General features: G+C 50.1%; 1 protein-coding gene across 1 annotated transcript; it reads right to left on the bottom strand.

Moving 5' to 3' along the window:
• Positions 1-292: 292 nt before the first annotated feature.
• On the bottom strand, positions 293-12840 carry LOC139758255 (uncharacterized). Its single transcript, XM_071679465.1, has 9 exons — positions 12330-12840; positions 10562-10675; positions 9100-9229; positions 6898-7010; positions 5449-5617; positions 4073-4149; positions 3123-3164; positions 2119-2263; positions 293-1437 (listed from the first exon to the last, which is right to left on the bottom strand). Exons 1-9 carry the CDS (start codon positions 12838-12840, stop codon positions 1410-1412), a joined length of 1329 nt encoding a protein of 442 aa, XP_071535566.1. The 3' UTR covers positions 293-1409.
• Positions 12841-22374: the final 9534 nt, after the last annotated feature.

The following is a 22374-nucleotide window of genomic DNA, read 5'->3' as shown; positions in this document are numbered from 1 at the left end:
TCCCAACCCAGTACCACAGATGAGAGACAGAACAACCACCCAGAACCTCTGAGAACAAGTAAACAGGTTTTATACATTTAGCTCAGCCGTTCAGTGACCCACCAAACAAGTATGTCTGAGAATCTGTTGCCTGAATATCTAACCTAACAGTTAAATCAATGACATGATTCAGAAAACACAAACAAAAAAATGTACAATCAGTTCACACGCTCAAAATACCAAAAAATGTATCATCTGTACCGAATGTAATTATTTTCCACATAAGATAAATAGCAGTAATCAAACAATCATAGTTTTCATATTCTTTTTTTTACTCTAAGTCAAAACCAGTGCTCTCCCTTGTTACACTTCTTATGGACTGTTCCTAATTCATTTTATTCACCAAATCTTATAAGAATATATAAACAGTACAACTCAAGGGATAATGGCCATCAACTTAAAACCTTTGAAACAAATTAAACTAAATGGATTTGTCGCACGTTCCAAATGACAGAGAAATGGCTCTGATCCTTCGAGGAAATCCCTCTATGGCCTAACCTCACACCACAGGTATAAGATCCTTGCATCCTGGTACATCTTAACATTAAACCTGACATTTTATTCAGTGGGCTGGACTGGACTCGCCACGTCTGTTACTATCTTATGGGAAAGACAAAAGGGGATGGTGGTGATGGTTTGGGTTTTAACAAGGTGGCCAAATAGCTTCATTTACTCCAGCGTCCGTCAACGGTGGTCATCACTGGCGGGTTGGCTGAACGAGTCTCCGGGTTATATACCCTTACCACTACCCACCTCCGGACCCAACCCGCTTCCTGCACCGCAACAAAACCTCGGCCCTGAGAAATCTGGAGCGAGTGTGTGTGGGTGTGTGTGTGTGTGGAGGTGATCATACCTTCGGCACCGTCGCAGTGCGGTGTGGGTGTGTGTGTGTGTGTGGGTGTGGGGGTGATCATATCTTCGACACCGTCGCACCGCACTGCAGAGGTCAGGAGAGAGAGAGAGAGAGAGAGAGAGAGAGAGAGAGAGAGAGAGAGAGAGAGAGAGAGGACCCTCACGACGAGATGCTTCGGCGTGGGGGGTTCACTGTGCTTCGAATACCATCAAACGACTCCTCTGGTTTCGACCTGCGAGGACACGATGATGACATGCTTCGGCGTAGGGGGGGGTTCACGGTGCTTCGAATACCAACACATGACTCCTCTGGTTTCGACCTGCTGCACGGAGGGTATTGTGATGATGCTGTAGCAGCGACGGCGGTAGCGGCAGTCGGCTTCTTCTCCAGCGAAGGACATTGAACAAAAACTCTGTTGATCGTTGGTAGCGACAAGCGGTGACGGAGGGGTGGTGGTGGTGGGCGCCCACAAGCGACGGAGGGAAGGGCGGGTGGGCGGGGTTAAGGTATCATCCCCCTACACCTTCACGTTGCGAGGAAAGAGTCTGCAAAACACAGCGTGTATCATCAATCATTGAACTGATGTTTGGTAAACATGTTCGAAACAACCTTGGCTAAAGTAGTGTACCTTTCCCCCCCCCGCACCAGCAGAGGAATGTGGGGGGTGGTGTTCCCTGGAGGTACGTGGGTCCAGAAGCCTACAGCAGCAACAGCACCAACATTACCTGGGTGATCTTTGCTGTCACACTGTGGCAGTAATGGGTGACCGTGAACTGTAGCTAAGGTGCACCTGGTTCATTTGACTATAGTGGTGTGTGTGTGTGTGGCGAGGGATCAATGGTGGGTAAAGCACGACTAGAATCCTTCAGAAAATAATATTAAAAGTTTCTTCAAAGAGTCAGGGATAGGATGAGAGGAACAGGACGAACTTAAGATTTAAAAGAGAGCAATTTCTCAACTTCCTCTCTTCCGTTACGGTCGTGTAGGTTTAACTGCTCTCTCTCTCTCTCTCTCTCTCTCTCTCTCTCTCTCTCTCTCTCTCTCTCTCTCTCTGTGTGTGTGTAAAACGTCTTATTTGTGTCTATGTGTCCGCCTGTCGGTCTCTCAGTGTCTGTCTGTCTGTCTGTCTGTCTCTTATCCTGTCCCTCTCTTCTATTTCTTAAAAGAAAGAAAAAAAAAAACCATAAATACATTCCCGAAGTTCCGAGTGCGACCGACCCACTTACTTGCTCTGCCTGGCCACCTCGCATGACCTGTACTGGTTGCAGGTGAGCTCCGGAGGGGTGAGGCAGCCACACACCAGCTTGCAATCATCCAAGTCGATGACTTCGTTGCGGTTGACCCCGAGCTGACCCAGGGAGCAGTCCGCTCCTGGGAAGGAGGGAGGGAGACAAGAGAGTGAGTGAGAGACACAGTCCGCTCCTGGGAGGGAGGGAGACAGAGTGTGTGTGTGAGACACAAGAGTTACAATGACTGTTATATTGTATTGCGGTGTACCGTGCTGGAAAGCCGGGTTACGTCCACCGTACAGGAGAATATGGCATCCTTATCCTCACCTCCTGCACCGAGGGTCACTTCAATCCTCACACGGCTCCTGCAGCTCTCAGGAAGCTGGCCTCGTCCACCGGTCGGGACCACAGGTCATATAGTGAGTGAGTGTGTGTGTGTGTGTGTGTGTGTGAGGGGGGGGCGAGGGTATAAACTACCTCTTTTTTTTCCCCCCCACCTCAGAGGTTGGGTGGTTCGCCACACAGTGGGTCTGGGTGGAGTCTAAAGTGTTCTAGTGTGGGACAAGAGCACCGGGCATGATGGGGTAACATTATTTTGAGAATATCTTTGGTTTCACTGTGCAGGTGACGAGTCTATATATTTCGTAAAATCGATACGATTAAGAAATATGAAAAAAAAATATACTACTAACTTGCCAAAGTCTGACAGAGTGAGGGCATCTGCTGTGGAGAAAGAGAATTACATTTTCTTTGGCATTCATCTACAGTGGGAAAGGGAATTATATTATCTTTAACATTCATCTACAGTGGAAAAGGGAATTACATTATCCTTAGCATTCATCCACACTGGAAAAGGGAATCACATTATTTTCAGCATTCATCCACAGTGGAAAAGGGAATGGTATAGCAATACAGGTCTTCTCCCCAGTGTTGGTGATGGTACTAGGGTGTTACAGTCAGTGGCACATCAACACCTGTGAGAGCCACACCCGCTCGCTCACCTTGTGCTGGTCGCTGTGGCTGGGGCAGTCTCGGGTCGTCCGCTACGGAAAGAAAAAACAGAAGAAGCTCTCATTACATTTCCGGATGTCGGGAAACTTGACTTGACTTATTCCACCCTCCTGTTGTGCGTAAAGGTGTGTCTTACTATGAACTAATTCTACCCTCCTGTTGTGCGTAAAAGTGTGTCTTACTATGAACTAATGGGTCTCAATATGAACTCATTTTACCCTCCTGTTGTGCGTAAAAAAGGGTCTCAATATGAACTCATTTTACCCTCCTGTTGTGCGGGTGAGGAGTGCTGGTGTGAGGGATGACAAGTGTTCCCTACTGCTCCGAGTGGTGTGTCTTGTGGTTTATATACGAACAAAGTGCACAGGAACGCGCATCTTCATAGAACATGCAAACCTCCAACAGCCAGGATCGAACCCGGGACCCCTGTGCAAGAGGCGGGAATGCTAACCGCTAGGCTATGGGCCTGGCTAATAGGGAAATAACTATTCGAATACTATGTACTCGAATACCCTTCGTCTCATATTGGTGAGCAACGGGGTCTACACCGGTCATTTCCCATCAGGCTCAGAAAGCCAGCAGATAGCATTTTGCCGAACCTAATTGTACATCGCGGAGGTATATGAATACGAATAAAGTGCATATGAACGCTGGCTGTTGGAGGTTTGTATGTTCTATGTGGTTTATATACAGGCTTCCTCATGGTTTGACATCACGCAGGTGTCATATGGCGTGTATACGGGGGGGAAAAATTAAAAAAAAAACTTACATCTTACGATATTCATGCTGGGAACTTCCTTTTTTGTCTTTTGTTTTAATTCCTATCCAAAAAAAAAAAAACTAGAGGGGGCGGGGGTGGGGGGAATATCACCAAAAACAGGATTGCAAAGGAGTTTTAAAAGGGAGGAAGCGAGGTGAACTGCCTGACGGTGCAACTTACGGCAAAGCCAGCTGGTGGGGCAACACCCTTCCTCGAAGTAGATGGGCACACAGCCTCTGGCCAGCTCCTTGGTGTACCTGCGAAGGACAAGTGGGTTGTACCGCTGCTGCTCGTCACACAGGGTCAATAGCACGCAATGACAACACTCACCAGGTGATTGTACCCACACACTCACCAGGTGACTGTACCCACACACTCACCAGGTGACTGTACCCACACACTCACCAGGTGACTGTACCCACACACTCACCAGGTGACTGTACCCACACACTCACCAGGTGACTGTACCCACACGCTCACCAGGTGACTGTACCCACACACTCACTAGGCGACTGTACCCACACACTCACCAGTCGACTGTACCCACACACTCACCAGGTGACTGTACCCACACACTCACCAGGTGACTGTACCCACACACTCACCAGGTGACTGTACCCACACACTCACCAGGTGACTGTACCCACACACTCACCAGGTGACTGTACCCACACACTCACCAGGTGACTGTACCCACACACTATTCAGAGCCACTAGCACCCTGATCTTGAATGACCCCTCCACCAGAGCACGACGGTATGGTCCCCACGCCCCCTTCCCTTGCGTATGACGGCGTGACCTTTGACCCCATCCTCAAAGGGCAGGTCAAAGGTCACGCCCTTATACCCAAGGTTTCGTATAGCCGTCCTCATTTGGGTTAAACACATAACCTAGGCTGGAGTGACTGAGTACTTCCTTCAAGGGCAAAATGTGTGATAGGATCATTTCATGGTTCCTTTGAGGTTATTTTGAGCCAAAAGAACAACGCAAATCAAACAGGGAAATGTGTGTGTTCTTTTTCTTCTCCCACTGTCCCAGAACATAGAACAAGTTCACGTTCCTGAACACTACACCCCCACTTATACTTACAAGCCAAGCATTTTTAAGTGACGCTAACACACCTTTACGTCCCTGTGACAAGACACTCACGGGTGCCAGACACACTCACCTGAAGTCACCTGAAGTCAAAGCGGGCGGCCAGACACACTCACCTGAAGTCCATGCTACCAGACACACTCACCTGAAGTCCATGCGGGCGGCCAGACACACTCACCTGAAGTCCATGCTGCCAGACACACTCACCTGAAGTCACCTGAAGTCCAAGCGGGTGGCCAGACACACTCACCTGAAGTCCAAGCGGGAGGCCAGACACACTCACCTGAAGTCCATGCGGGCGGCCAGACACACTCACCTGAAGTCCATGCTGCCAGACACACTCACCTGAAGTCCATGCAGCCAGACACACTCACCTGAAGTCCATGCAGCCAGACACACTCACCTGAAGTCCATGCAGCCAGACACACTCACCTGAAGTCCATGCTGCCAGACACACTCACCTGAAGTCCAAGCCGCAGCTGAAGGTCTCACATCCAGGCCCAAAGGGTCCGGTGTAGCCGCTGCCGCAGACACACTTCCGGCAGGGGTGCTCGTCGAAGAACATCTGGTCCCCCTCCTTGTACACCTTGTCCTTGTGGGTGCAGGTCGCCCCTCTCACCGTGGGGGTGCCTGGTGGGTGGGTGGAGGGAAGGGTTAAGGGTCGTCGTGCAAGGTCAAATGGGGGCGCGGGTTAGTGCAAGGTCAAATGGGGGCGCGGGTTAGGTTAGGTGGGCGAACGAAGTGAGACTCGGTGTCCATCGCACATTGCTACAGAGAAGACGTGGTCACATCACAATGCCCTAATATAGACTTGTGCTCTCACCAGCATCCTTCCCTGGCCTCCTCTTCTACATTAATCTCCTGCATCTTTCCTATCTCCCCTTACATCTTCCCTTTGCCCCCTTTACATATTCCCCTTTGCCCCCCTTACATCTCCCTTTGCCCCCTTACATCTCCCCTTTGCCCCCCTTACATATTCCCTTTGCCCCCTTACATCTTCCCTTTCCCTCCCCCTTACATCTCCCCTTTCCCGCCCCCTTAGCAGCCCCTTACATCTCTTCTCCCCTCTAACATCTCTCTTCTCCCCTTACATCCTCTCTAACCAACTTGCATATTCCCCCTGCCCACTTATACCCTCTCTTACTCCCTTATACTTCTCCCCTTACATCATCTTGCCTCCTTGACATCATCTCTTCTCTTCCCTTAGATCTCCTCCCCTCTCACCCATTACGTATTCCCTCCCATCTCCCCCATTACATCTTCCCTACCATCTCCCCCATTACATTTCCCTCCCATTACATCGTCCTTCCTCTCCCACTGACATCTCCCCTCTCAACCACTACATCATCTCTCTCCCCTACTTCTCCTCTCCTCTCCCCCATGACATCATCTCCCTCCTCTACCCCACTACATCATCTCTCTCCCCAACTGCTGCTCTCCTCTCCCCATCACATGTCTCTCCGCCCCCTACATCCCTCCCCCTCCATCTAGCCTCAATGATCAAGACAGGTGTGGGGTGCTGACCCAGCTTACCACAGGTGTGGGGTGCTGACCCAGCTTACCACAGGTGTGGGGTGCTGACCCAGCTTACCACAGGTGTGGGGTGTTGACCCAGCTTACCACAGGTGTGGGGTGTTGACCCAGCTTACCACAGGTGTGGGGTGTTGACCCAGCTTACCACAGGTGTGGGGTGCTGACCCAGCTTACCACAGGTGTGGGGTGCTGACCCAGCTTACCACAGGTGTGGGGTGTTGACCCAGCTTACCACAGGTGTGGGGTGTTGACCCAGCTTACCACAGGTGTGGGGTGTTGACCCAGCTTACCACAGGTGTGGAGTGTTGACCCAGCTTACCACAGGTGTGGGGTGTTGACCCAGCTTACCACAGGTGTGGGGTGTTGACCCAGCTTACCACAAAGCTTTTCATCCTCGCAGCACTGCCCCAGCTTGTACGTGTAGCGACAGTTGGGCTCCAGCGGGTTGAACAGACTGGGGCACTCCACGTCGGCGCACTCGATCACCGCCCTGCGCAGGAACACCACATACACAGGGTAAGTAAGGCGCAGTAACGCCAAACAAGCGTTAAGTAAGGCGCAGTAACACTACACACATGGTAAGTAAGGCGCAGTAACGCCACAAACTAACGTTAAGTAAGGCGCAGTAACGCCACAAACAAACGTTAAGTAAGGCGCAGTAACGCCACACACACACGTTCAGTAAGGCGCAGTAACGCCACACACACACACACACACACACACACACACACACGTTAATTTAGGCAAACTCTCTAGCCTCAAGGGAGGATAACATAAAGCGAGACACTCGTTCCATGAGATAGTGGGTGAGAATGGGGGTTAAAAAGATAGTGGGAGGATAATAAGATCGTGGGGGTTAATAAGATAGTGGGAGGTTAATATGATAGTGGGAGGCTAATAAGACAGAGGGGGTTAATAAGACAGTAGGGTGATTAATAAGATAGTGGGAGGCTAATAAGACAGAGGGGGTTAATAAGACAGTAGTGTGATTAATAAGATAGTGGGAGGTTAATATGATAGTGGGAGGCTAATAAGACAGAGGGGGTTAATAAGACAGTAGTGTGATTAATTAGATAGTGGGAGTTTATAAGATAGTTGGGGGTTTATAAGATAGTGGGGGTTAATAAGACAGTTGGTGGTTAATAAAACAGTTGGGGTTAATAAGATAATGGAGGGGGTTAATAAGATAAAGTAAGGTGGGAGGTTCACACGGCAGGTACAAGCAGTAAGTTGGACAAGAGTGTGTACAGTGGATGGATAAACAAGCAGTGTATGCATTGCACAGGACGTAAACAAGTGGACTATCAGTGGAATTGGATAAATCCAGGAGGAAAATGAGTTACCACTACATATATAAACGGCCGGTCAAACAAAACCTAGGGGGAAACAGTGGTATGAACAGCATGATGATAAGGAGAAAGGAATTCCGTACTACAATGGATACATCATACAATACAATACGGTTGGTCGCATGGTGACCAGAGCCCATGGAAGAGACTGCTGGAACACAAAAAGCAAAGAAAGGCACGTTGTATGAACATGGAAAGAAAATATAATAATTTACAAACCACACAGATCACACCACCGAGTACAACCGTCTGCTGCCTTAACAACAACAAACATACAACACAATGAAACGAAAATACGTCAAATACATTTCACCTCATCATATACTCAGCACTCATTGCAACAATCACAGTACTGCTGCCCCCGAATCCAAACCACTCCAATATCAAAACCATCAACTCCACATGTCGATATAAAAATCTAAACCCTGCCTCACACTTCAACAACCTATATTCACAGATAAATCCCTTTGGGGGAAGGGACTTTTCCCCAATAAACCGACAGTGACACGTCATATACACACTTGTCATATCTCAGTGGGCACCAAACAACCATCCTCCCATCTTCATCTGAAGCTTCCCAGTCCACAAAACAAACATCCATCTCAAACTATGTTCCCGAGACATGTACGAGTTATCCTTTCTTTCTTCTTTTTTCACCTGCATTCTGGACACCATATGGATATCTAACAACGTTAGGAACAGCGATTCAACCTACCAGACAATTCCTCACGCCCAGGTCGTGACTACCACACTGGAGGACGTAGAAAATCTACCAGTCATCCGCCCCGCACCTCCGCCTTACACACACACACACACACTTCTTAACCAGTGGTCCTGGCTGGCGGTTGTGGCCGGCTTACTCGGCGCTGCTGGAGCCCAGCTGAAGGCGCTGCTATTAGTAAGGCAAGGTAGAGTGTGTGTGTGTGTGTGTGTGTGTGTGTGTGTGTGTGTGTGTGTGTGTGTGAACCACTTCAACTCTGGTCCACATATTCAGTCTCGCGGCGACGACATCCCTCCTCCCCCTACACCCCCATCAGCTGTCGCATCTCTGCCATACATTCCTCGAGAGTGGGGGGGGGGGGGGGGAACAAGGGGAGAAAGGGTGGGATGAGTGGCAGGCAAGGGGGAGTAGGGGGGAAAAAGGTGGGGTCAGTCGCTCCACAAACTCACTCACTCACTCAGTCTGTCGAACAACAGTCGTGAGTAGGAGGTGGGGTTGTTGATACTCACGGTCCTCCTGGAGGGTAGGACTCCCTGCAGAAGCAGCCGGCTGAGCAGGGGTCCTTGACGGGCACGTCCTCCCGGAGGCCGTACACGCGCCCCTGGTAGTGGCAACGCTCCCGGTCCAACAGGAAGGGCGCTGTACGGTACGACCACCACGGCCGGCGTCGTCGGCAGCATCGGCAGCAGCGGTGGCGGGCGGTACAGGAACAGAAGGATACACATATATACATATACATATAAGCCATGAGTATCCTACGTATCCCATCCCATCCTCAACCTAAGCCATATATGGTCGGTGGATACAAGAGCCAGCCCCTGAGATGCACAAAATGTGTGTGTGTGTGTGTGTGTGTGTGTGTGTGGCTCACCAGAGGAGTAAACACGGGAGAGACTTTGAAATCTTCTTACGGAAAACCAGGTACCAAATACGTCCAGGACTGACCAGAGGCTGGGAGTCAGGTTAGGTTCAAGGGGTCGTGCGCGAGCGGTAACGACCAATCAGGCGGCTGTCGCTGGGTCGTGCAATCGTGCAACACGACCTTGGTGAAGTCATGACACACCCCCATGATTAAATACCCTACCCTCAACATCTTTGTAACGTGAACTTTAACACTTCGACATCTGCAGAAAATGTCGACTCCTTCATTATTCCCCTTGGGGCGCTGCAGTCGACCGGGCTGTTCATCGCTTAAATACGCCGCCAGTCAGTCAGTCCCTCGGCGAAGCTAACAGTCAAGAGCTGAACGTGACTGAGTCACCAGTTCTACCAGTCACCAGTTGTACCGGTCATTAGTCTGCGAGAGTTAGTGTATCTCTGTCACCGGTCAGTCTCGCACCAGTTAAGAACAGACCACCAGTCTTAACAGTTAGTAGGGAGTTTGGCCAGTTGGTGTGGCGTTAAAGGCATCACAGTCAAACAGTCAGGTACACTGCTTATCTACCAGTGTCAGTCACTGGCTACACCACTACACTCTCTACCGGTTAAGTCCACTACACTCTCCACCAGTTAAGTCCACTACACCACTACACCCTCCACCAGTTAAGTCCACTCACAACTCCACCCACCAGTCAGTGTAATCATCAAGTTCCCGCTCACTGCGTCTCACCAGTTAGGTTACACGTAGTCTGTTCACTGACCGACAAACTCAACAGTTCAACTTATCCAACACAGAACCAGTCAGTCCACCAGCTGACACTGCCACTCACCCACCAGTAACCAGTCTACTTAGGCCTCCCAGTCCTCCACCAGCAGCCAGTCTATCTATTTGACCCAGCCAGTCACCCCCACCAGCAGCCAGTCTATTTGACCCAGCCAGTCACCCCACCACCAAGCAGCCAGTCTATTTGACCCAGCCAGTCACCCACGAGCAGCCAGTCTATCTGACCCAGCCAGTCATCCATCAGCAGCCAGTCTATCTGACCCAGCCAGACACCCCCCCCACCCAGTGTAAACACACAGGAAACTCACGACAGACGAAGCTCCTAGGGCAGCACGGGTCGTACCCCTGGGGCGAGCAGTTCTTGGCGTAGTAATGGGAGTACAGCTGGTTTGGGCAGGAGGATTGCGAGCAGTCCAGGCCCTCTGTGGAGAGAGAGAGAAATAGAGAGATAAATAGATAGAGATAGAGAGATGGTCTTCAGTGTGAGTGACGTAGCTACAAAAAAAAAAAATATCTATCTTATCTTCCCTTAAGAGAAATCTAATACCTTTTAAAGTGATACATAACATTATGTATAGATATGTGTACATGAGTGGATGGGCCATTCTTCTTCGTCTCTTTCCTGGCGCTACCTCGCTGACGCGGGAAACAGCGATCATGTATTTATATGATAATACTATATATATATATATATATATACATATATATATATATTCTGAGTCCCTATCAAAACCTCATCACTGTGTACACACACATCTACAGCCTCTGTATTCCCTCCTCCACTGTCACTACAGCGCACACTCTGTATTTGACAAGTGACACTCCTGTATCTTGGCGTTGCGTCAGTCCACGTTGCAGGGCAGTGTTGTAGCCGCGGTCATCACAACAGGGCAGTGTTGTAGCCGCGGTCATCACAACAGGGCAGTGTTGTAGCCGCGGTCATCACAACACACCCCCACAGTCGACAAAGATGTCTTCGTCTGGCAACTCCATCCAAACATCAACACACGAGCTCTGTAAACCTGTTAGTCCTACGTGGCCCCAGAGTCCCGACCCAGAGTCCCGACCTAACCCACTATATACATTAATATAAATTATCTAGTTCGCTATATACATTTAATATAAGTCATCTAGCCCGCTATATACATTCAATATGAATAATCTAGCTACGTTATCTAGCCCCAATATACATTTGATATCTATTATCTAGCCCGCTACATACTTTCAATATAAAGTATGGAGGCCGCTATATACATTTAATATCTATCATCTAGACCGTTACATACATTTAATATAAATTATTTAGCCCCTATATACATTTAATATCTATTATCTAGGCCGCTATACATATTCAATTTGAATTATCTAGCCTCCTATATACATTTAATATCTATTATCTAGCCCGCTACATACACTTAATATAAATTATCTAGCCCCTTCTATACACTAAATATCTATTATTTAGTCCGCTCCATACATTAATATAAATCATCTAGACCGCTATATACATTTAATATCTATTACCTAGACCGATACATACATTCAATAAATTATCTAGCCCATATATACATTTACTATCCATCATCTAGCCTATATAGCCTTTCCTATAAATCATCTAGTGCACCTGCCTTGCTTGAATGTACATTTCATATAAATCATCTAGCCCCCTATATACATTTAATATCTATTATCTAGCCTGCTAAATAAATATACATTTACTACAAGTTATCTAGAGCACCTGCCTTGCTTGGGATAATACCGTGACGTCACCGGATATAACAACAACGACCCCCCCACAACCAAGGATGAACACAGACTCAACTGGATCATCAACAACCTTGGGTGTGTGTGTGTGTCTGTGTGTGTATGTGTGTGTGTGCCAAGGACGAACACAGACACAACTGGATCATCAACAACCTTGGGTGTGTGTGTGTATGTGTGTGTGTGTGCCAAGGACGAACACAGACACAACTGGATCATCAACAACCTTGGATGTGTGTGTGTGTGTGTGTGTGTGTCGTCGTTCGACCGTTAGCTGACTTCAAACTGCTCGTTGGGGTGGGGGAGCTGACTGACCTGCAAGGGCCAAGCCCAGGATCAGGAGGAGGACCTGCTGCTGCTGCTGCTGCTTCATGCTGCTGCTTGCTGCTGCTGCCTGATCTGAGACCCTCCGACCTGAAGGCAGTGGGTGTGGAGGGCGGGCGGTGGAGGAGGTGGCGGAGGCGGCGGAGAAGGGCGGGCGGAGGAGGAGGAGGGCGGGCGGTGGCGAAGGAGGGCGGGCGGTGGCGAAGGACGGCGGGCGGTGGCGAAGGAAGCGGGCGGTGGCGGAGGAGGAGGTGGCGAAGGCGGGCGTTGGCGGAGGAGGAGGTGGCGAAGGCGGGCGTTGGCGGAGGAGGGCGGGCGGTGGCGGAGGAGGAGGCGGCGGAGGATGAACGGTTGCGACAGGTGAGGGTGGTCGGGTAAGGCGACGGTGGCACGTGGGAGGGGGAAGAAGGCGAGAACCGCTCGTGGCGCTGACGACGCCGCTTCTGTCGACGACGCTGGGGCGACCCCTGGATTTTAACCTGTGGTGAAACCCCCCCCCCATCCCCCCATTCCCACCTTAACAAACCCCCCCCCCCCATCCCCCACGGCCTGAATGACCGCTGTTGCATGGTTCGGGGTTGCCACGTACGTCTTTCGAGCGCCGGCCATGAAAATCCTCCTCCTCGCAACAGACACAGTCTTGCTTTTTTTGAGGTCCGAGACGCACCGCAGCACCTGATGGCCCGGCCCGTTCGACGGTAAGGGGGGGGTGTCTGGTCTGTGGTGGTCTACTACATGCCGTCAGAGACCAGTGCGAGGGGCGGCCTCTGGTAACGCGTGCGTTGCCAACAGTTCGTGTGTGTGTGTGTGTGGGGAGAGAGGGGGGCAGGTAGAGAAAGGGAGACTGGACAACGGGTTCAGGGGAGCAAGTTCTATGGGACGAGGTGGGTAGATGTGTGTGTGTGTGTGTGTGTGTGTGTGGGTGTGGCAGGAGACATCTTGGAGCCCTTGGGAACACATCCCAATACCTGGGGGAATGGGGGACCGTCCACAACAGCTACCCTCCACCTCCCCCCCATCCCTAAGCATACCCTACAACACCTACAACTCTTGTAACCACAGGTGTGTGTGTGTGTGTGTGTGTGTGTGTGAGAGAGAGAGAGAGAGAGAGAGAGAGAGAGAGAGAGAGAGAGAGAGAGAGAGAGAGAGAGAGAGAGAGAGAGACGCACACGCCTCGCCCCGGGACATCACGTCGCATCCAAAAAATTCCGGATCAACCTCTTTCAATCTTTTTCTAGTCTCTCTCTCTCTCTCTCTCTCTCTCTCTCTCTCTCTCTCTCTCTCTCTCTCTCTCTCTCTCTCTCTCTCTCTCTCTCTCTCGAGGTCTAGCGTCGCTGGACAGACTTGCGACAGACTGAACCACCTTCACGAGGCGGGGTTGAGCTGCTGGCAAAGGCCAAATCCTCCATGACGCACCACATCTCGTAGGTTTTGTTTAGCTTTTTTTTATATGCTGTTGTATAACAACCGTCACACCTACAGCGTCACAACAGCGAAATTCACACCTACGCTCCACGACCAACAGGTACTCCACACATACACTCCACGACCACCAGGCACTCCACACATACACTCCACGACCACCAGGCACTCCACACATACACTCCACGACCACCAGGCACTCCACACATACGCTCCACGACCACCAGGCACTCCACACATACACTCCACGACCACCAGGCACTCCACACATACACTCCACTACCACCAGGCACTCCACACATACACTCCACGACCACCAGGCACTCCACACATACACTCCACGACCACCAGGTACTCCACACATACACTCCACGACCACCAGGCACTCCACACATACACTCCACTACCACCAGGCACTCCACACATACACTCCACGACCACCAGGCACTCCACACATACACTCCACTACCACCAGGCACTCCACACATACACTCCACTACCACCAGGCACTCCACACATACACTCCACGACCACCAGGCACTCCACACATACACTCCACGGCCACCGGGCACTCCACACATACACTCCACGACCACCAGGTACTCCACACATACACTCCACGACCACCAGGCACTCCACACATACGCTCCACGACCACCAGGCACTCCACACATACACTCCACGAACACTACGCACTTCACACACCTTCCACAATTACCACCCACTCCGTCCTCTTCCTCTACAAACAATGGGATACGACCCAGGGTGGTCGTACATGTCAAGCTCCATTGCGCCCGGTGAGATACGACCCTGGTAATCGTACATGTCATCCTCCGCTGTGTTGCAATACGACCCTTAGTGGCATGGCGGTGCGGCCACATCATCCCTCACTGCGCCCCAGTTATTACGAGCGGAGGCGGGCCGCTGCTTCTGTCCCAACACAACAAAATTGCCCATTTTCTTTTTTGTTTTTCTTATCCCAGATTACGACAGCATTCAACACGGGGACGAAACATAACAACTCTTGTTTCTCGTTGTCTCCGGCCTACTGAGTGTGAGCTAAATATATGACGACATTAACAAATAAATAAATGAATAAATGAATAAATAACTTGTGAATCTTGGGGGGGGGGGGACTCAAGTGTGATGTTGGGATTTAACTACATTTATCAAGTGACTGTCATCTGATGACGAGGTGGACTGTCTCACCACGACAACAGGTCGTGCCACATGCATAGAAAATTTTACATGTCCTAGCATACGTCTCTACGTTGTATATCAACTGACTGTTGTATTTCTCTCTTGTGTCTCCCCTGATGATGTGATTATGACACGAAAGTGCACTTGGGAACTAGTCGTGTTTCATTTTCCCCGTGGACTCATAGGAATATACTTGATCACGCGCAAAATTGTGATCCTTTCCAATACATATATATATATATATATATATATATATATATATATATATATATATATATATATATATATATATATATATACACATAATTACACACACACACACACACACTTGATCACCGTTTCCCTCGTTAGCGAGGCAGCGTTTGAGGACCAGACGAAGAAAGAAAGGCCGCTGCGTAGAAAGGCTCCCCCAGGCTCCAACTGTCACATGTGCAGAGTGCACGACCCCCCGCTCTGTGACCGGCCCTCTGCCGGATCACGCCGCAACTTGAGTAAGTACATGCATACTTGATAACGGCATCATGCAGGTCAGGCGCATGCGCCACGCATGCACGGCGAGGAGGAGGAGGAGGAGGAGGAGAGTGTGGATGTGGCGGTGTTTTAGAGTTCTCCTCAACACCTGACGAAGGCGGTGAAGACATACGAGACTTCGGCTGTGGGTACATGGATGTAGCAACTGACGCTGACGGCCTTAATGACCCTGGTAGGTGATGACACTTCAAGCCCAACTAACCAACCAACCAAACAGCCAAACCAACCAACCAACCAACCAACCAGCCAAACAGCCAACCAACCAGCCAAACAGCCAGCCAACCAACCTACCAACCAACCAACCAACCAAACAGCCAACCAACCAACCTACCAACCAACCTACGAAACAACCAACCAACCAGCCAACCAACCAACCTACCAAACAACCAGCCAACCGAACAACCAAGCAACCAACCAAACAGCCAACCAACCAACCTACGAAACAACCAACCAACCAACTTACCAAGCAACCAACCAACCAGCCAAACAGCCAGCCAACCAAGCAACCAACCAGCCAGCCAACCAACCGAACAACCACCCAACCAACCAACTAAAGTCAACTAACCAACAACCAACCATTCAACCAACTAACCAACCAACCTACAAAGAAAACAACCAACCATTCAACTAACCGAAAATCCAACCAACCAACCGAACAATCAACCAACCAACTAACCAAACAACCAATTAATAATGTTTATGTGTTCTATATGCATCTTATGAGCTTGACTGAACTAGTTAATAGTTCATGTGTTTTATAAACATTCTATGAGCTTGACTGGACAAATCAATAATGTTTATGTGTTCTATATACATTTCATGAGCTTGACTGAACTAATTGATAATGTTCATGTGTTCTATATGTATTGTGGGGACTTGACTGAACTAATCTATAATATTCATGTGTTCTATATACATTTCATGAGCTTGACTGAACTAATTAATGATGTTTATGTGTTCTATATACATTTTATGAGCTTGACTGTACTAATTAATGATGTTTATGTGTTCTATATACATTTTATGAGCTTGACTGTACTAATTAACAATGTCTATGTTTTCTATATACATTTTATGAGCTGGACTGAACTAAATAATAATGTTTATGTGTTCTATGTGTTTATGTGTTTTATGAGCGGGACTGAACTAATTAATAATGATCATGTGTTCCATATACATTTCATGAGTTAGTTAACGTGTGTGTGTGTGGTGTGTGTGTGTGTGTGTGTGTGTGTGTGTGTGTGTGTGTGTGTGGCTGGTCAAGTAATACCTGTCAGGGGACTCCACCCCACAACCCCCCCTTCCCTCCTTCCCTGGGGCTTGGCAGAACCTCATTTTCTACACCGGGGACGCCCCTGCTGCTCAGGTCTCCTGATCATATGTGTGGGATGGGTTGGCTAGTGGGGTGGGGAGGTGTGGGGTGCGGTGGTAGGGGTGGAGTGGGGTGGGTTGGTATGGTGTGGTGAGGTGAGGTGTGGTGTGGTGTGCGGTGTGGTGTGGAGTGGTGGGGTGTGGTGTGGGTGTGGGGGTGGGGTGGTTTGGTGTGGGGTGGGGTGGTATGGTGAGGTGAGGTGTGGTGTGGTATAGTGTGGTGAGGTGAGGTGTGGTGTGGGGTGTGGTGTGTGTGTGGGGTGGGGTGTAATGTGGTGTAGGGTGCGGTGGTTGTGCGGTGTGGAGTGGTGTGGGGTGTGGGTGGGTGTGGTATTGGGTGGGGGAGGTGGGGTGAATCGCCCACCATTATCTCCCCAACTGATGATCGCCGCTCCTCCATACACACTGCTGCTCATAGGAATATATATATATATATATATATATATATATATATATATATATATATATATATATATATATATATATATCACCCGCCTCCAAAAGACCCTCTCGCTCCAAAAGGAGTCTACACTGCCCTGCAACTGGAAGTAGCGCAGCCAGAGAGAGGGGGGGAGGGAGGGGGGACCTGGGTCACACCACAGGCGACAGACTCACATATGAACTGGTCTCTGGGGTGAAGGGGAGGAGAGGGGAGGGAGGGAAAGGGGGTTACCGTAACGATTAATAAATTTTGATATAAACATTCTAAGCGAGGTGGAGGAGGAGGGGGCGGGCGGAGCGGGCCATCGATAATTGACATTGCCGACACGAGTCAATTGGAAACGACGCCGACCACCTTAATGGCCTTGTTGAGGGACGCCATCGTACTGCTGTGGGGTGGGGAGGGGAGGTTGGGGTTGAGGTGGAGGGGTTGGAAAGAGGGGGGGGAAAGGGGTGGTGGAGGGGGGAAAAGAAGGGAGTGGTGGAGAGGGGGAGGAAAGAAGGGAGTGGTGAGATGGGGAGGAAAGAAGGGAGTGGGGAGATGGATGGGGGAGGAAAGAAGGGAGTGAGGGGGTTGGTGGAGGGGGGAGGAAAGAAGGGAGTGGGGGTGATGGGGGGGAGGGAAAGAAGGGAGTGGGGGTGATGGGGGAGGGAAAGAAGGGAGTGAGGGGGGAGGGAAGAAGGGAGTGAGGGTGATGGGGGAGGGAAAGAAGGGAGTGAGGGGGAAGGGAAGAAGGGAGTGGGGGGGGAGGGAAGAAGGGAGTGAGGGGGGAGGGAAGAAGGGAGTGAGGGGGGAGGGAAGAAGGGAGTGAGGGTGATGGTGGAGGGAAAGAAGGGAGTGAGGGGGGAGGGAAGAAGGGAGTGAGGGTGATGGTGGAGGGAAGAAGGGAGTGAGGGGGATGGGTCAGACCCGTGACCACGAACGTGCGGTACGACCACCTTAGTACGATCACACGACCCCCTGACCACGACCACCTTAGTACGACCACACGACCCCTGACCACGACCACCTTAGTACGACCACAACCCCCTTGACCACGACCTCCTTAGTACGACCACTCGACCCCCTGACCACGACCACACGACCCCAGACCACGACCACCTTAGTACGACCACAACCCCCCTGACCACGACCACCTCAGTACGACCACTCGACCCCCTGACCAGGACCACATGACCCCGAGACCACGACCACCTTACTACGACCATACGACCCCTGACCAGGACCATCTTAGTACGACCACACGACCCCCTTGACCACGAAGACGCACGACCCTTGTCCATGACGACCTGCCCTTAGATGTACATAGTGGCAACCTTCCGCACAGGAGGGCCTTACTTACACAAGGGCCTCAGTAGTCACATATATACCACCAACTTCATATATGTAGTCACATATATACCGCCGGCATCATATATGGAGTCATATATACCAACAACTTCATGTATGTAGTCACATATATACCACCAACTTCATGTATGTAGTCACATATATACCACCAACTTCATGTATGTAGTCACATATATACCACCAACTTCATATACGTAGTCACATATATACCACCAACTTCATGTATGTAGTCACATATATACCACCAAATTCATGTATGTAGTCACATATATCACCAATTCTATGCAGTCACATATATATCACCAGCTTCATATATGTAGTGATATATGTAGTCACATCTATCATCAACTTCATATATATGTAGTCACATATATATCACCTGCTTCATATATGTAGTCACACATACATCCCCAGCTTCATACATAAAGTCACATATATATCACCAGCTTCATACATGTAGTCACATATATATCACCAGCTTCATATATGTAGTCACACATATATATCACCAGCCTCTCTCTCTCTCTCTCTCTCTCTCTCTCTCTCTCTCTCTCTCTCTCTCTCTCTCTCGCTGGCGCTATAACTTAATCCACAAATGGGACATTTAATTAGCGGTGGGAATCCAGGCGCGTCCACACACCGCCCCTCCCTCTCACACACACACACACACACACACACACACACACACACACCACGACCAACACACACACACACACCACGACCAACACCCAGACACACAGACAGACACAGGTGTACCACACTTCCATTCTTGTCCATAACATGGAAATACCCGGCCATATTTTGAGCTGCCGCTCTTTCATGATTAGATAAAATACTTTTTATCATGGACTCCTCTCCGGCCCCCCCCACACACACACCCCCAACCCCAGGTCAGCTATAGCTGTCATAAATCGACTGTGTTCATTATCATTAACTATCATTACTATTATTGTTATTATCATTATCATTATTATCATTACATTATTATTATCATTATTATTATTATTATTATCATTATTATTATTATTATTATCATTATTATTATTATTATCATCATCATCATATTGTTATTGATATTATTACTATCATTATCATTATTATTATTATTATTATTATTATTATTATTATTATTATTATTATCATTATTATTATTATCATTATTATTATTATCATTATCATTAACACTATCATTATCATTATCATTACACACTCTCGCCCAGCATCCACAAACTAAAGACGCTGTATAACAGTAGAGAATGTTCTACAGATGGGGACCCCCACGAGTGTAGAACACCCTCCCTCCCCGTACAGTACAAGAGATGGGGACCCCACGAGTGTAGAACACCCTCCCCGTGCAGTACAAGAGATGGGGACCCCACGAGTGTAGAACACCCTCCCTCTACAGTAGAAGAGATGGGGGCCCCCACGAGTGTAGAACTCCCCCCCCCCCCGTACAGTATAAGAGATGGGGGGCCCCCCACGAGTGTAGAACACCCTCCCCGTACAGTACAAGAGATGGGGGGCCCCCGCGAGTGTAGAACTCCCTCCCTCCCCGTGCAGTACAAGAGATGGGGGCCCCCACGAGTGTAGAACTCCCTCCCTCCCCGTGCAGTACAAGAGATGGGGGCCCCCGCGAGTGTAGAACTCCCTCCCTCCCCGTGCAGTACAAGAGATGGGGGACCCCACGAGTGTAGAACTCCCCCCCGTACAGTACAAGAGATGGGGGGCCCCCCACGAGTGTAGAACACCCTCCCTCTACAGTACAAGAGATGGGGGCCCCCACGAGTGTAGAACACCCTCCCCGTACAGTACAAGAGATGGGAGCCCTCACGAGTTTAGAACAACCCCCCCCCCCGTACAGTACAAGAGATGGGGGGGCCCCCACGAGTGTAGAACACCCTCCCTCCCCGTACAGTACAAGAGATGGGGGGCCCCCCACGAGTGTAGAACACCCTCCCTCCCCGTACAGTACAAGAGATGGGGGCCCCCAACGAGTGTAGAACACCCTCCACGTACAGTACAAGAGATGGGGGCCCCCAACGAGTGTAGAACACCCTCCACGTACAGTACAAGAGATGGGAGGCCCCCCTCCACGAGTGTAGAACACCCTCCCTCCACGTACAGTACGAGTAAGTCATTACACTCACGCGGGGCCCTTTAACTTAGTTCCCACCCCACGTACACACACACACCAAGAACCCCACGTACACACACACACACACACACCAAGAACCCCTCGTGCCAAAAATAAAATAAAAGGAGGGTTGGGTCTTCTTCACACAGCTAATCTCCTTTCCTATGCAAATGACCAATTGGTGTATTGCCTTGTTCTGCGTCGCATCCAATGAACGCTGACCCCCCCCCCCCCCCTGTGTCAGGTCATGGGCTGGGAAGGGGAACAGATAGATAGACAGATAGATAGATAGATAGATAGATAGATAGATGGACAGGTAGATAGATAGATAGACAGGTAGATAGATAGATAGACAGTTAGATGGATAGATAGATAGGTAGGTGGGTAGATAGATAGAGAGAGAGAGAGAGAGAGAGAGAGAGAGAGAGAGAGAGAGAGAGAGAGAGAGAGAGAGAGAGAGAGGTGGGGGTATAGGGGTGTGTTACGTTAATGGGTCACTGTGGAAAAGGGGGGGAGGGGGTCAGTGAAGAGAGGGGTCAAAGGTCACATTGTAACTGGGATAAGGTCATTATGGCTCATATCCCACGATGACAGTGGGGACTTTGTCCCCTAATGGACAGATACGGAGACGACGAGGAAGGCGAGGACAATATAATAATATGTCTGTTGAAGTGTTACCGGACTCCTCCACACCACCTGCTACAACCCCTTGCGGAAAGACGCAAGTCTCTGGCTCGGGCTGCATTCAACAGGACGTACGTACAAGTCGAGTCCCACTCCAAAAAAAGGGAGTCTGCACTCCCCAGCTACTGGATGGAGCGCAGCCTTGAGTTACAGCAGCGGCATTTAAAATAATAATAATAATAATAATAATAATAATAATAATAATAATAATGCCTCTGGCTAACACCATCACCTGTGTTCCATGGAAAACGGGGGGAGAGGGGGTGGAATGGGTGGAGGAGGAGGAGGAGGGGGTGAAGGAAGAGGGGGGTTAATTATCGATAAATAATTATCAGCGCGTGACGTGGCAATTCCTCGTATGGGAGACTCGCACGGGGGGGGGGGGGGGGGGGGGGGGGGGTCGTAGGCGTAGCAGCGCCACACGACGGAGGCGCTGAAGGTGTTGGAGGAGGAGGGGTTGGAAGAGGGGTGAGGGAGGAGGAGGAGGGGGGATGGAAGAGGAGGAGGGAGGGGTTGGAAGAGGGGTGAGGGAGGAGGAGGAGGAGGAGGAGGAGAGGGGTTGGAAGAGGAGGAGGGAGGGGTTGGAAGAGGGGTGAGGGGGGAGGAGGAGGAGGAGGGGGGTTGGAAGAGGAGGAGGGAGGGGTTGGAAGAGGGGTGAGGGGGGAGGAGGAGGAGGAGGAGGAGGAGGAGGAGGAGGAGGAGGAGGAGGAGGGGGATTGGAAGAGGAGGAGGGAGGGGTTGGAAGAGGGGTAAGGGAGGGGAAGGAGGGAGGGAGAGAAGGGGGGTGTTAGAAGACGACCTCACACATTTACCATACTGGTACTACCACCACCACCCCCTCCCCCCCCTCCCACACCCACCTGGTCAAGCCAGCACGACCCCCTCCCCTTCCTCCCTCCCTC

This window comes from Panulirus ornatus, chromosome 30 (assembly GCF_036320965.1).
Source record: "Panulirus ornatus isolate Po-2019 chromosome 30, ASM3632096v1, whole genome shotgun sequence".
In the NCBI taxonomy this organism is placed as follows: domain Eukaryota; kingdom Metazoa; phylum Arthropoda; class Malacostraca; order Decapoda; family Palinuridae; genus Panulirus; species Panulirus ornatus.
The sequence above is the reverse complement of the archived record's forward strand: the minus strand, read 5'-3'. Positions and strand labels throughout refer to the sequence as shown.

Bases quoted from the DNA above. Each gene is read 5' to 3' on its own strand.
- LOC139758255 (XM_071679465.1), bottom strand. From the start codon at position 12,840: ATGGGGGGGGGGTTTCACCACAGGTTAAAATCCAGGGGTCGCCCCAGC. The intron at 3,165-4,072 runs GTAAGTTGCACC...TTCTTTCCGTAG, and splicing joins CCCCACCAGCTGGCTTTGCC to CGGACGACCCGAGACTGCCC. The intron at 2,264-3,122 runs GTGAGCGAGCGG...CCTCCTTCCCAG, and splicing joins GCCACAGCGACCAGCACAAG to GAGCGGACTGCTCCCTGGGT.